The following is a 16,804-nucleotide window of genomic DNA, read 5'->3' as shown; positions in this document are numbered from 1 at the left end:
TCAGCTAAAATTGAAAGCAATAAATGCTACATTTCCAATTCAAAATTGGGCATCTTCAAACCAATGAAAGCACAAAGGACTCCCCAGTTTGGGGGGAATATACTTCAAAAAGCTTAGCAAATAGGAATATCTAGGTATATTGTGCGGTGCCTCAGATAGGCAGAGAAAAGTTCTCAACTCAAAGTGTCAACAATAATGCTAATTACAAAATCAACATTTATTAATTTTATCGCACCCTTGATTTAGTAGCCTGGGCTGTGTAGAACAGGATGAATAAGTAATCTGTGGGCAAAACAGGGTCCAACAGTATTATAATCCATTTTCAGAACCCCTTCTTACTACAGAAGTTTTTACACATTTAACTAAATCTCCAAAATTGGGACATCTTAAGGGCTAAAAATCTTTAAGGCAGAGAAGCTCCAAACCTTAGGAAATAAACAAGGATGAATCAATTACCATTATGGTTATATGGTTCACAAAGATTCAAGCCCATTGGAATTTCTTATTCTTGGACCACATGGAATCCTGCCTAAATAAGTCATATTTCAGATTAAACACTTAAAACCTTGATACTGGGCTCTACCTACTCTGCACGTAAGATATGTGGCCAGGTTTCCTCAAGGTTATTAGCACAGTGCCTGGCACCTAATAAGCACTCACGATCAAATATTTGTTGAACAATTTAGCATAGCAGTGGCTCTACCTTCTCAGGGAAATATCCAGAAATAAAGCATTATGAATATTGGCCCACCTTCCTTTGCAGAGGTCATGGTTATCCAACCCTGGGTACAAAAGCAAGCCTGAACTATTCCATCTCAGTGAACTTTCTAAAAATGGTTGCTGTCTCAGCTCTTTAAACTCCTTATACTCCAAAGCTTTCATAAAATATAGCAGATTCAAATAATACTAATAAATGGTACTAGAAGTGATGCTCAACAGGATCTCATGTTTATTGAGAAGTGATTAATGGTAAAAAGAAAGGCAATGCCCTTTCCTCATTGGCTGAACAAGAAACTGAAGAAACATTCACTACACGTTTTACAATATTTTTCTCTTCCAAAATGCATTTCTGTAAACAAGTTTTTACCACTGTTCTTAGCTTTGAAATCAAATTAATCCTGACTTAATCAGTATAATGTACAAGAACAGAACATTTCTTAGGACTCCTAGTATTTTACTTTGAATAACAAAGGGTCAGAGAAAATGAACCACCCTTAAAGACACAACCTTGGGTAACACTGTTAAATTCTCCAAGACAAAAATTCTTCATAAAAATGTTCTTCCAGTTCGGAAGGGAAAAAACAAATTCCCACTTTCTGGGGTGGATGCCCAAAACCTTCAAAACTCAAGTGTTCTCCAAGTGCAAATGTCAAAATGGGGGGAGGAAAGGGTTTAAAAATTAGAGAAAACTGTATGCACTTACGGACTTTAAAATCCGAAAAACATAGTAAAAAGACAAAAAAACAAAGCATTATGCTCTGAAATCACAACCAAAGCCAAAATAAAAGGGACATTTTTCACCTAAACTACCTAGAGGGATTTTTTGTTTAGTTTTTTCTTTTTCTTTTTTTTTTCATTTTCCAGTTAAGTCCTATGTCTTTTGTGAAATTCCAATACTTAAACTGCAAGTCTGCAATCGTCTCTGAAGTCAATGAAATTAAGAAAAAAGTCCTAATTCTCTTGAAGGTCAATTTTTTTCCTCTTAGGATATGCAGATGCAACCGTTGCTGCAGTCTGTGCAGAACTGCCTCTTATTTCCCACGACCTTGACGTTCCTATAAGTTAAAAAAAAATTGAAATGGTTAGTTAAAACTTATCTGAACATGTTTAAGAATTAAAACTTCATAGAATAACTCAACAGAAATTTAATTATTTGTGCTAAATAGAATATTCCCCACAAATAAAAACTGACTTTTACTTCTTATATTTTAAACCAAAGTACTTGCACTCAAGCACTCCAATTAATATAAAATTATTTTTCTTTGACTTTAAAATTCTTAATTGACTAAACACATTTGTTTTCCTATTATAGTTGGTTTAGGCTAATATGTGTCAGTCCCCCAAAATATGGGCCTAAGTAACTCAAATCTATCAATGGCCTGCAGCAGGGAAGCAGCATTAAGCCCTAACAGTACTAGAGTCATCCCATATTAGTCCCAAGGCCTTAAACATATTCGCAGGCCTTAATTTCCTTTTTTTTAAATAAAGTGAGGCTATGTCTCTGGGCTGTGGGAGAATTAATGAGTCGACATATAAAAAGCTCTTAGTCCACAGCAGGCAAGAAAATCATCCTTTTCCCCAAGGGAGAGTTTAAAATCCACTCAGAAGTGGATTTTGAAAACTGAATGCAATACTTACATTTTCCCTGAAATAGATCTAAATGCTCCTTCCTTATTAAGAATCATTGCTTATGAGCCTTTCCTAAATGTACCCTAAACAGCATTCCATTTCACACACTACCTCACTTATTGGGATTTTTAAAAATATGACTCAATCCACATGCCTCTTAAAAGCAAAACCAAAAACAAAAAAAGGAAAAGCATTAATTGGTTAGGAGCAAGCACACAGACCTGAACTTAGACTCGATTCATCAAGCTACATGAGTAGAGTCATTTGCTCCCATTCACCTTATGGTAACTATGGTTCTGAAGTTAAACATGATTCCTATTAAAAAAGAACAGCAACTACTACTTATGGGCTTCCATGTTGCAGGCACTGTACATAATGATCTTCATAACCACCCTACAAGGACTATACTATTCCTGCTTTAGAGATAAGAAAACTAAAGCTCAAAAAAGTTACCTGACCAAGGTTACCTAAGAACCAAGATTCAAACCCATGGCTATATGGCTCTTTACCTACACCATGTCATTACAAATATTTACGTAAAAGTCAACAAAGTTAAGTGAGGCTTTGTGATGAACTGACTACTACCACTAAACTACTCCATGGATATAAAAACAGTAAATTATTCAGAAGGAACAGTTATCTTTTTGTGATGTCCCACTTCACATATCTGGAATTCAGAGATAAACTCACCAACATACAAGGATCTGGGATATTTTCAAAATAAGTCATTTTGAAATTTCAACCTTTATAAAATTAATTTAATAAAACAATTCACCCACACACTGTTTCTGGAAATCAAACTCAATTCAAGAATATGAAAAAGAAATTCAATCCAACATAAAAGGGACCTCAAAAGTTTTGATGTTCCTGGGCTGCAGTACTGACTCTCCCTTTCTATAACTCTCCCAAAGTTTTGATAATGAATATATTGTTTATAATAGGAAAACCACAACTAAAAAAAAAACCAAAAACCCTCTGGCATGGACCAAAATGAAACTTTCAAAAGCACCTAGATTCTCATATCAATCTTTTTTTTTTAAATTGAAGTATAGTTGATTTACAATGTTGTGTTAGTTTCAGGTATACAGCAAAGTGATTCAGTTATACATACATATACATATTCTTTTTCAGATTCCTTTCCGTTACAGGTTATTACAAGATACTGAATATACAGTTCCCCCTGTGCTGTGATAGGAGTAGGTTCTCCTATCAATCATAAACTCATCTACCTCGTTCAGTCTTTCTTAATTTGGATGGATACTATTTATCTAACCTCTCTTCTATTGCTAATCATCTACCTTTAGTTTCAGGAAATATGGACTCTTTTCTTCGTGTTTCTTGATTAAATCTCATTCTTATGCTTTTAAAAGCCAAGAATGCCTGGCCTTCTGGCCCTGGGGTACAGTTCAAAACCCCTTCCTTCTTTGAGACTTCCTCAACCACTGCAGTTTTCAATGTGCTTCTAAATCTGCATCCACAATTGAAAATCAAATTGTATTGACTCATTTCATATAAAATTAGTCCCAACTCAACAAAAAGCTCCTAGAAAGCAAAGAACAGTTCTTTAGCTAAGCTCACTCACAAACTTATTTATGAGTTTAGCAGTGGATAACAGGCTACAGTTGACTCTTATGTAAAATTCTGGTTCTCATCACAAGAAAAAAAATGGTGATGGATGTTAACTAAACTTATTATGGTAAGCATTTCTCAATAAACATATATATCAAATCATTATGTTGTAGTACACCTTTAACAATGCTGTATGTCAATTATATCTCAATAAAAATGGGAGAAATCCCTAGAGGCAACTTCTGTTACCAGTTTCTTGTGTCCTTCCTGAGTTATTTTAAGCATATAAAAGCTTACTACATCTTTTTTTCTTTTCACAAGTAGCATACAAAACACACTTCACTTTGCTTTTTTTCCCCTCGCTTAATATGTCTTGCAGATTATTCAATTTTAGCACATACAGATCTGGGTTTTTTATGGGTCTGGGAGCACCCTCCTTGCTCTGGATTCAAGAATTGAAGATCTAGGGCTTCCCTGGTGGTGCAGTGGTTAAGAATCCGCCTGTCAATGCAGGGGACACAGGTTCAAGCCCTGGTCTGGGAAGATCCCACATGCCACGGAGCAACTAAGCCCGTGCGCCACAACTACTGAAGCTCACGAGCCTAGAGCCCGTGCTCCACAACAAGAGAAGCCACCAAAATGAGAAGCCTGTGCACCACAATGAAGAGTAGCCCCCGCGTGCCATACTAGAGAAAGCCCGTGTGCAGCAACAAAGACGGACGGACGGACAGATGGAAGGAAGGAAGGAATTGAAGATCTGTAAGAGAAGCAGTTCTCAAAGACATTATGATGAATGAAAGAAGCCTCAGACAAAAGAATACACACTGTATGATTCCAATTCTGTGAAGTTTTATAACAGGGAAAATGAATCTACGGTGGGGACAAAATTAGAACAGTAGTTGCCTGTGGTGGGGTGGGGGTGGAAATTTCTAGGATGGTAATGTTCTATATCTTGATTGGGGTTTGGGTTACACAGATGGGTACATTTGTCAGCACTCAGCAAATATACACTTAAAATTTGTGCATTTTATTTAACTCAAAAAATGCATAAAACAAATACTGAGCTCTAGTTAATGATACGCATGCTGAAATGTTTAGGGGTGAAGTATACTGATAATGACAATTTCTTTGAAATACATCAAAAAATAAAACGGACTGGTAGAAAAACAAAAAAAAAAACGGAGAAAAAATTCTGCCTATTATCTCATTTTAATGTAATGTAATCCCAGGAATACAAATAAACTTACATGCTCCAAATTGTACCATTAAATTAGAAAACCTAGACTTTGCCAAATCCATTTTTCCCTAAGAAACACACTTATGGGAATTCCCTGGCAGTCTGGTGGTTAGGGCTCCACGCTTCCACTGCAGGGGGGCACTGGTTCTATTCCTGGTCAGGGGACCTTAGTTCCCCACATGCCGCGCAGCTCGGCAAAACAAACAAACAAACACACACTTATAAGTTCATCACGATGCTTAAAAACAGCATTTAAAATATTTAGTCAAAAGAAATTCAAAATAGCACTGTGAAATTGCACTTATTAAGTCATCTCATTTTTTAAACACAAAGTTTGTTCCTCTATAATGTGATACTAAATCCACCTGTGTTCAATTTTGCCTCAAACGTAACATAAAACTATTCCTGGGGCTTCCCTGGTGGTGCAGTGGTTAAGAATCCGCCTGCCAATGCAGGGGACACAGGTTCAAGCCCTGGTCCGGGAAGATCCCACATGCCGCAGAGCAACTAAGCTGGTGCACCACGGCTACTGAGCCTGCGCTCTAGAGCCCCCCAGCCACAACTACCGAAGCCCGTGCGCCTAGAGCCCGTGCTCCGCAACAAGAGAAGCCACCGCAATGAGAAGCCCGTGCACCACAACGAAGAGTAGACCCCGCTCGAAGCAACTAGAGAAAGCCTGCGCGCAGCAGCGAAGACCCAATGCAGCCAAAAATTAAATAAATTCATTAAAAAAAAAAAAACTATTCCTGAATCTTAGCTACACAATTATACCAAGAGGGCAAATACCACCTGTGTCCTAATATAAACCTGTGTGACAGAAGCTTACTTTAAATTATGGAAATTACATGCAAACAACAAATGGCATTAGCTGCCTTAATCTCCTGATCAACATCAAGAAAATAACACATTGATACAATTCAGCAAGCTGATTAAATTGCTCTTCTATTTCCAGATACAATTTTGATGTGTGCACAAAAAATAAGCTTATATATTTACAAATAATAAAGATAATATCCATCTTCTCAGAGATTATAAAGATACTTAAGCATTCACATCATACCATCTTGAAAAGTAAAATGAATTTGGCACCAATAATAAAACTGTAAACAATTCACAGGATTTTAAATACTATTTTAAACATTTTTATTAAAAAAGAAAAAAAAAAAAGGGACTTCCCTGGTGATGCAGTGGATAAGACTCTACGCTCCCAATGCAAGGGGCCCAGGTTCGATCCCTGGTCAAGAACTGCATGTCACAACTAAGGAACCCACAAGCCTCAACTAAGGAGCCAGCGAGCTGCAACTAAGGAGCCCACGTGCCAAAACTAAGACCCAGCACAACCAAATAAATAAATATTAAAAAAAAATAAAAACCAAACAAAAAAAACACTTGGGGGAATTCCCCAGAGGTCCAGTGGTTAGGACTCTGAGCTTCCACTGCAGGGGGCACAAGTTCAACCCCTGGTCAGGGAACTAAGATCCCAAAAGCCACGCAGCACAGCCAAAAAAAAAAAAAAAAAAAATGGTTGAAAACAGGAATGAATCAGAGGATCCTGCTTGAAGGGCCTGCCATCGCCCAATCTGAGCATTACACAGCCTTAATGATAAGTAAACAACTATCACAGTAATATCTTAATTGGGCAAGAACTGGCAATGGATGCTAAATCTAAAGAGTGAAAATTTGATGAGGAACAAGATATTTATAGAGTCTCAAACTATTTTCCCACTTATTAAAAGGAAAATAGTACCTTTAAGTGGAGAACCAGGTGAATACCTTAAATAAGTGATCAAAGTAAACATTACTAATAACGGCATAAACAGACCATCTTATACCTCCTACTGTGATGCACTGAGGACACAAAGTCACTTATGTAGTATCCCTGCCAGAAAAGCATAATCTGAATGTACACAATGAGAAAAGGAAACCTCAAACAGTGACACCTACAAAAATAAATAGCATATACTCTTCAGAAATGTCATATCATAAACAAAAGGAGTGAATGGGTGGGATGTTGGTGTGTGAGTATGTGTGTATAACTGCAGATTAAGAGACTAAAAAGACATAAAACTGAAAGATCCTGGACTGGACCCTGGACCCCCCCCGCCCCCAAAAAATTGCTACCAAGGACATTAAGACAACTGGTAAAAATATAAGATCTGTAGATTAGATAATCGTATTGTGTGTTAAATTTCCTGATTTTGAAAACTGCATTGTGCTCATAAATGCATGTTCTTATTCTTAGGAACTACACAGCAAAATATTTAGGAGAAAAGGTCATGATGTCTTGGAACTTACTCTCAAATGGTTCAGAAAAAAATTTCACACACATCTCCAAAGAGAATGATACAGCAAATGTAGCAAGATATTACACTGGTAAATCTGGGTGAAGAGTATGTGGGAGTTCTTTGCACTATTCTTTAAATTTCTCCCAGTTTGAAATTATTTCAAAGTAAAAAGTTAATAAATTGGGGGATAATTCATTTAATTCTTCTGCAAAAATTGGCTGCATTAAAAAGTTATGTTGGGCTTCCCTGGTGGAGCGGTGGTTGGGAGTCTGCCTGCCAATGCGGGGGACATGGGTTCGGGCCCTGGTCTGGGAAGATCCCACGTGCCGCGGAGCAACTGGGCCCGTGAGCCACAATTACTGAGCCTGCGCGTCTGGAGTCTGTGCTCCGCAACAAGAGAGGTCGCGATAATGAGAGGCCCGCGCACCACGATGAAGAGTGGCCCCCGCTTGCCGCAACTAGAGAAAGCCCTCGCACAGAAACGAAGACCCAACACAGCCATAAATAAACAAACAAACAAACAAACCCAAAGTTAAAAAAAAAAAAAAAGATACCACTGAAGGGTGAAAACACATTTCAATAAAAACTACATAACCTTAAAAAAAAAAAAAAAAAAAAAAGGTATGTTTGGGACTTACCCGGTGGCACAATGGTTAAGAATCCGCCTGCCAATGCAGGAGACACAGGTTCGATCCCTGGTTCAGGAAGATCCCACATGCCGCGGAGCAACTAAGCCCGTGTGCCACAACTACTGAGCCTGCGCTCTAGAACTCGCAAGCCAGAACTACTGAGCCCGCACACCACAACTACTGAAGCCCAAGAGCTCTAGGGCCCCCATGCTGCAACTACTAAGCCCGCATGCTGCAACCACCGAAGTCAGTGCGCCTAGAGCCGGTGCTCCGCAAGAAGAGAAGCCACCGCAATGAGAAGCCCGCACACTGCAACAAAGAGTAGCCCCTGCTTGCCGCAACTAGAGAAAGCCCGCTTGCAGCAACGAAGACCCAACGTACCCAAAAATAAAAATAAATAAAAAGTTATGTTTAACAATTCATGAAACTTTGAAATGTGTTTACTTCCTCATACCTACACTAAAATCATCAAACATGAGGGTATTTTAGCAAAAGAAAAAGAAAAAAATCTGCCTATCAGCTTTTTACAAGTCTTTTAAAATGAGGGAAAAAATGACACAGAGAAGATTCTAACACAAGGACCGTTATTTTAACCACTTTGGGACATTGAAACCTTTTAGGTTTCCATAAAAGACTTCTCTTACAGCAGGTCTCTTCCTTCACTTTTGTGACTATTTCCTATTACCACTGGGAATTCCACTAAATTGCTTTGACAATTTATGGTCAAAAGATTTCACTTGTCAGATGTATTTATTAACATTTCTAATTAACCAGTCCTACCTTGGTAATATTTAATAAAGAAAAAGCTGGGGTTGGGAGGGTGGGGGACAGAAGAATGATGACAAGATACACAATAAAAGGAAAGAGCAGCAGAACACATAAAAGCAAGCTGGGACCTCCAACGGGTCCAAGTCCCAGCTGGAACTGCCATAAACACAACATGCATTTGTCTCTTGTTGGACACTCCAGCTTTTATACATGAAGATGCTACTAACCCACCGTAGCAGGGGATGTGGTGCAGCAAACTGGCTTTCCCCGTGGTGGTGGTGTCATGTTGCAGCCTACCCACCACCTTTTTTAACCTAGTGCCATGTGCAAGGTAGCTACAGTGAGATCTGTGGTAGCAACAGGCTGGACTGGCTAGTCTAGGTTAAGCTTCTGCATAAGATCCTCAAACACAAACACAAAATTAATCATAAAGTCCCAGTTAACCAAAAAACAGACCAAATGCTAAAAGGAAGGGAAGAAGCATTCCTAAAGCTTGAGGATACTGTGATGGTAATAAAGAATAAAGGAAAACAGCAGAGCAAGATTTTACTGAATTCACACCTCATCACAAAATTCTCACTAGGACGTTCATCCTAATCTTTAAATCAGTCCAAAATCTCATTGTTCATTGTTCAATGAAAAGACTAAAGAAAAAAATTTTTACAAAATAAAAATAAAGATATTAACTAAGAACGTATAAACCAGAGGAAGAAGTTTCTAGGCCTCAATATCTGGTCTGTCACTTAAACAACTAGAGGTTAATACTCACCATTCATCCATCACATCTTAGTCCCTCCTCACCTTACATCTATAACTGTAAAATGCAAAAGTTCATCTCTAGAGGAAATATCCTAAAAGCCACAAGGTGGCAATGTTACTTAAAGTCTGCACATTTGAAATCTCTTCCTACGATATTAATCTGCTTAATTTTTCCTCTATTTAGCTTAATATCCTTTCTCATTTCTACTACCACCCCTCTCCCCACTTTGAAGTGGGCCATAAAATACAACAGGCACACATATATTTGTCGGATATAATTTTATTAACTTTAAAGTCTGATGTCTACCCCTCAAATAAAATTTACTTAATAGCCCTCAAGTAAGTTTTCTTATATCCCCATGGTCCCTGATAGAAAAGAACACAAATTTCAGGGTCCCTGGCTGAAAATAAGACAATGCTTACATAGGTTAACATGAAAAAAGAGGATTATACTAATATGACTTTCAATGCTTTACATGGCTTATGAAATCAATCTTTTTTTGGCGGGGCGGGGGCGGGCTGTGCTGCAAGGCCTGTGAGATCTTAGTTCCCTGACCAGGGATTGAACCCGGAGCCACGTCAGTGAAAGCACGGAGTCCTAACCACTGAACTGCCAGGGAACTCCCTGATCAATCTTAATAGTCTCTGATGCTATGAATATATGAGTTATATATATATATATAAATATATATATATATTCCCTCCCTTTTAAGATTTTCTAGGTGCAGAAATGGACACTTACTTGAAATAAATTTCTGGGAACTGGCATAGGAGCACCAGGATGAAGTAAATGCATTTAACTAATAACCTTTCCTACCATCAAATTCTTTTCCAAGACTGTTAGTAGCTGAACTCCTATATACATTTCACTAACAAGGTCAGAAGTAAAAGCCTGGATAATCTACTATTTTCAGGCCCTGAATCATAAGTCTTAACTAGTAACAGAACAAAGGGTAAGACAGATACATTAAAATATTTTCAGTTATTCTTTGAATCACTCCTTGGCTCTCCAGGAAGAGCTACATTTGAACAAAAACTAATTTCACAATAAAATCAATTTCTGAAAGCACTTCAGAATACAGTTAAGCAAATAAGGTTTTTTAATAGCCTGTCAGTCAAATTCCCCCCCCCCCCAGCGTTTGACAGTAAGTTCAGAAAGAATGAAGCAATCACTAAATATGCTTTCCAGCTATCTGATAAATGATATAAACTCCAGTTCCACCTTCAAAAATTTCCAGTCGAACCATCCTCAACACCTCCATTAATACCTCTCTAGTCCAAGCTACTGTAACCTCTCAATAGGACTTTGCCACAGACTCCTTTTAACTGATCTCCCTTTCAGTCTTGTGCCCTCCTCAGTCTATTCCAAGGGTGGGACCCCAAAATGGAAACTCAGTAGCATTATTAAGTACCATGCCAAAAGTTACTGAAGAATGTGATAACTGATGTAAAATAAACGAAGGTGTATTTATGTGTACATTCACATTTATATGCCTGAGATTATGGATCACAATAATCACTCATAAAAGACCTGTATGCAAGTACTTCACTCGTATATATACATTTAATCCTAACAACCCAGTAAGTTTTTTCCCCCATTTTCATAAAATACTGAGGCTCAGAAGTTTACTTGCTCAAATCACTGATAGTGGCAGATATGACACCATCTTCTGAGCTCCTAGCCTTTTTAATACTATGCTAACAAGAAAACAGAATCTAGGATTCATGCTTATTAATAATATCAACCTAGTGTATACCCACACCTAAATTTTTTTAAAGGCCCATCATACGTAATATACTTAATAGAATAATAGAATCCCTTCCCACATCCCAAAAAACTAATTACCCTTAAAAATCAGTTAACAGGCTTCCCTGGTGGCACAGTGGTTAAAAATCCGCCTGCCAATGCAGGGGACACGGGTTCGGGCCCTAATCTGGGAAGATCCCACATGCCGCGGAGCAACTAAGCCCGTGAGCCACAACTACTGAGCCTGCGCTCTAGAGCTCGCAAGCCACAACTACTGAAGCCCACGCGCCTAGAGCCCGTGCTCCACAAGAGAAGCCACTGCAATGAGAGGTCCGCGCACCGCAACGAAGAGTAGCCCCCACTCACAACTAGAGAAAACCCGCGCACAGCAACAAAGACCCAATGCAGCCAAAAATAAATAAAATAAAATATATAAATTAAAAAAAAAAATCAGTTAACATCTTCGGGCAACTTCAGGATGGATAGTGGCCACTAAATCTTATTGCTTAAAATTATCTAACAACTCTAAACAATGTGCTCACAAAAAGGAAGATACAATAAAATAATGTAAAACTTAAAACATTACAGCCTCTTAGAAGTAGCCATAATGTCTCTGAGGAGTAGATTATAACAAGTAACACGGAGGATATTCAGCCAAAGACATCAGCACCTTTTAATGAACAAACAATACAGGCAGTTCACTAGAGGCTCATAATATTGATAGCTGATGAAAACTACTACTCAAAAGACCCTTTCAGCCTTAAGGTAGGCCACAGTATAAAAAGGTACAGCCAGACTTTTCAGACACATGTGAATTCTAACATTGCTTCTAAAGATGAAGTCTTTTTTGACCCAGAAATATGGCAGTTCCATATGGTTCTGATTAATATTTAATAAAAATGAACTCAACATCTCAAAAAAAAAAAAGATGAAGCCTTGAGACTAGCAGGCAGAGACTGGAAGGAGGACTACAGAGCAAAGGAAGAAACTTACAGGAAAAATAAGCATGAGGAATTTGAGGTGGGGGACATACAAAACACTACCTAATGACATTTATAATTTAAATACAAGAGAATCACCTATAGAGCTGATAAAATGCAGATTCCAAGGCCTCAACTCCAAAGGTGCCCACTCAGTAGGTGAGGAAGGACAAGAATCTGCAATGTAAGTACTCTCAGATGGTAACCTGTACAAACTGGGAAACTTCTCTTCAACTGCTTCTAATCCTTTTAAGAAATACCTAGGCAGCTTACTAAATAAAATTTCAGTTTGGTAAATCTGGGGGTAGACCTAGTTATCAGTATTTTTGTAAATACTTTCCAGGTGACTCAAAGTTTGCTTTAAATTGTTGTTACCATTTTTTTGGAATTTATACTCTGAAGCTCTCACACCACGTCCACCCTGCTCCCCTCCCCACCCCTTTGCAGGCTTATGGACTGCAAGTAAGGTAACATTTGTCATAAATAATTTTGAATTACCCAAGAACTTGTCTAGGGTTCTAGTTCTGCCACTAAAATGAGGTAATCTTGCAGTTTGTGTACAAAAAGAGTTAGGTAGCCTAAAACCTTCCCACTCAATTTTATAACCTTCCAGAGTAATTATTCAGAACCATTTGTGTTCTCCCTTACTCTTGCTGCCTGTCATTAGCAGCAACTCTCACAAGGTTAGGTAGAGTAGATCCAATTTGCTCCCTCTTGATGCTTGTGATGAGGGAGTTTTAAACCTAAGTGCTTAAATAAAGGTTTAAGTTTCAACCAATTATGCTCTCCTCATATACCCAACGAAGAGCTGACTGACTACAGGTATTAGTAGATAATAGAACATTGCAGTTAGTTATTTTAAATGATAAATGTGAAGATGCAGCAAGGCCTAAGAACAGAAAAGCTTTGGGGCAAAACGAATTCCAGCTCTTCTACAACCTAGCTAGTGATCTTAACAAAATTATTCCTTTTTGAATCTCAGTTCCCTAACTGAAAAATGAAGATAATCTTGGGGACTCCCTGGCGGTCCCGTGGTTAGGACTTGGAAACTTCCACTGCAGGGGACCCGAGTTCGTCAGGGAACTAAGATCCCGCAAGCCAAGCAGTGGGGCCAAAAAAAAAAAAAAGAAGAAAAAAGAAGATAATCTTATTCTACAGGATTGTTACAAGGGATCAGAGGTAAGATATGGAAAGTGCCTTATGCACAAGCGCAAAAAATGGCTGAATATCGGTAAATACCTGAAGTATTAAGGGGGAAAAGCAGGATAAAATACTACATAGAATATGATTATAATTGTATAAACCACTAACTTGTGTCGGAAAATAAGCCAAAATGATGAGTGGTTTTGTCAGGGTAGAGGAACTATGAGCGAGTTTTCTTTCATTTTCTCCACACTTTTATAATTTGGTTATTACAATGAAAAACAAATGCAAACGGAAAATTTGCAAATGCTAATATAAAATTTGCACATTGCAAATTCTTTTTAACATGCAAACAGTTTAAAAGCTCTATATGCTATCTATACCCTGAAAAGGTCCACATGAAGTCAAAAGCTTACATATAAGTCTACCTTTTCTAAATGGCTTCACATATTACACAAGTGATCTGTCCAAATTTTTAGCTCTGACACATGTAGCAGAGTATTAAATATCTCATAAGAACCACCAGGTATTACAACAGCAGTAAATGCAAATGAGTTGGAAAGAGCAACTGCCTGCCTCTTCCCGCTCCCCACATACCCAACAGCTTAAACTTGAAGGTTTAGCCATTTTCTTCCTTCATCTTTCTTTCCACAATCTTTTCCTATATACATCCTTCTAGACCCAACTCAAAGCCAGTCTTCCATAAAAATGACTCAACTCTGGTCTTGCTATTCTTTTCTTCTGTACTTGGTCTCATCCTGTAAAATAAGCACTTCAATACCCACTATCCTATACTGTTTCACTTATATCTCCTCCCTATGGCTAACTGGAGTTAAATCAGTTCAATTAGGAATTGCTTACTCAGCAAGGGATGAAAAGCATTAGGGCACACTACTGAGCTAGTTGTTAGTCTATACTGTCTAGTTGTTATAACTAGAAAAATTTGCTCTGGAGGAGGTGGCAGCAGGATGCAAATTTAAATTGAATTACCTGCTTCTGTGGAGAAAGGCAGAAAGGATGATCTGAGCCTACCACACTCTCCTTCCTCATTTGCAGACTTGCAGATTTCAATGGTGAAGAAAGAGATCTTTTGTTTTCCCTAATTCAGGGAACAGAGCTTTTTCTCCTTCTCTACATGAAACTCCTATATAGTGCAGGAGTCAGTCCTTTATCATACAGTTCCTTAAACTAAAGCAGTCAAAGCCAATGCTGTAGCATCCCCAGCTGCTGTGAGATGTTTTTCTAATCCCTCCCTTCCTCCAAGACTAAATAACCAATACACCTAAATGAGATGCTGAAGCTGCAGATTCCTTACATTTCTTCAATTTCAAAATAGATCCCCCCACCCCCGACTCCACCTCCATGCACCATTACTCCATTTTTTGAAAAATTCCTGTCATCCAGTGGGTTCCAAATTATGCTTCATAGAGGAGATGCTTCGAAGATCACCCAGGGAAAAACAGAGAGCTGAGCATGTGAAATTAGCCATTCATGGGGTTCTGAGTAAGGTTTTGTTTTGAGGAGAAAAAAAAAAATTCCACTTTTGAAACTGAAAGCTTGAAAACTGTCACAGGACTAACCTTTACTTCTGGCAGGTAAGCAGAATGGTTCACATCTGAGTAATTCTTGATTTAAACTATTCAGAGTAAATACTAAATGATTCTAGAATCGCTAACTACCCCTTGTCCCAAAATGTTTAAGTTTGGAAAAACGGCAGTCCTCTCTGGATCAATCTTTAGCCATAGCAAAAACAGAATACTGACATTTTTAACACCCAACTGCATTTCAGACATTGTTATATGGTCTAATTCACCAAAACAGCCCGTACTAACTAAACAGAAGCTGGTCTTACTTCATTAAATCTCTTAAAGACTTGGAACAGACAGCTTAGAAAACTTCACAGGTTGTGAAGGGCTGGAACACTATAGAAACAACAAATGCACAGTCTGTTGAATGATGTGTGGAGACCAAAACCTTCAAACCCCTAACAAAGCACTCTCATGTTACTTTTATTCAGATAGTTGTTGGCATTTGCAGTCATCTGCTACCTCTCTACAGTCTCTGAATAAGTTGATTATACCCCACTGCTTGAAATTCTACTCAAGATATAGCCCTTTCCTTGTTCTCTTTCTAAAGCTCCAACTACTCCCTCTCAAACCCTTTCATTTGGTCCCTCTTTAATCCATCCTTTAAATTGTGTTATTGCTGGGGGTTCTTTCTTTGGCCCTCTTCTCTCAATGCACGTTGGCTCTGGAACCGCACCGAAGTAGAACACCAGCTCTGCTTTCTTAGTTTGGGCAACTGTGCCAAAGAATGTACTTTTTTCTGTGCTTCAGCGCCTTCATCTGTAAAACTAAGATAGCTATACATACCTCACAATGATAGAATTAAATGAAAACTTACATAAAAATATGTATTCGGGGACTTCCCTGGTAGCACAGTGGTTAAGAATCCACCTGCCAATGCAGGGAACACGGGTTCGATCCCTGTCCCGGGAAGATCCCACATGCCTCAGGGCAACTAAAGCCCGTGTGCCACAACTGAGCCTGCGCTCTACAGCCTGTGAGCCACAACTACTGAGCCCACGTGCCACAACTACTGAAGCCCATGAGCCTAGAGCCCATGCTCTGCAACAAGAAGCCACCACAATGAGAGGCCCGCGCAGAACAAGGAGTAGCCCCTGCTCACCACAACTAGAGAAAGCCAGCACACAGCAATGCAGAACCAACGCAGCCAAAAACAAATAAATTTATTTTTTTTTAAATGTATTCAGGGGCTTCCCTGGTGGCGCAGTGGTTGAGAATCTGCCGGCCAATGCAGGGGACACGGGTTCGAGCCCTAGTCTGGGAAGATCCCACATGCCGCGGAGCAACTGGGCCCGTGAGCCACAACTACTGAGCCTGCGCGTCTGGAGCCTGAGCTCCGCAACAAGAGAGGTCGCGATAGTGAGAGGCCCACACACCGCGATGAAGAGTGGCCCCCACTCGCCGCAACTAGAGAAAAGCCCTCACACAGAAACAAAGACCCAACACAGCCAAAAAATAAATAAATAAATGTAGTCATTTAAAAAAAAAAAAAAAGTACTCAGGACAGGTGCATATTAGACACTACAAAATGAGCAATAATTTCAGCCATTATTTTTATTACCAATATTCTTGAAGAATCTTAAACTCGTCCATGCCTTTACCTATACTGAGAGCTGGAAGCTCCCAAATTTCTATCAACAGATCTCTCCTGAGCTCCAGATCCTACTATCACCTTTCTGTCCTACAAGCACCCCAAATACTATTTCCAAAAGCCAACACATCTCCAAACCCTAACCTGTTGCTCATCCCATA

General features: G+C 38.8%; 1 protein-coding gene across 1 annotated transcript in view; it reads right to left on the bottom strand.

Annotated features, from left to right (window-relative positions):
* Positions 1 to 926: 926 nt before the first annotated feature.
* Positions 927 to 16,804, bottom strand: part of YTHDF2 (YTH N6-methyladenosine RNA binding protein 2) — a 30,426-nt gene continuing 14,548 nt past the window's right edge. Inside the window, exon 5 of the mRNA XM_036849950.1 lies at positions 927 to 1,775. Coding sequence (XP_036705845.1) covers positions 1,752 to 1,775 — 24 coding nt within the window. The 3' untranslated portion in view covers positions 927 to 1,751. The remainder of the gene's footprint in view (positions 1,776 to 16,804) is intronic.

Source organism: Balaenoptera musculus, chromosome 1, assembly GCF_009873245.2.
Source record: "Balaenoptera musculus isolate JJ_BM4_2016_0621 chromosome 1, mBalMus1.pri.v3, whole genome shotgun sequence".
In the NCBI taxonomy this organism is placed as follows: Eukaryota; Metazoa; Chordata; class Mammalia; order Artiodactyla; family Balaenopteridae; genus Balaenoptera; species Balaenoptera musculus.
Note: the sequence above shows the minus strand (reverse complement) of the source record. Positions and strands in the feature narration are given on the sequence as shown.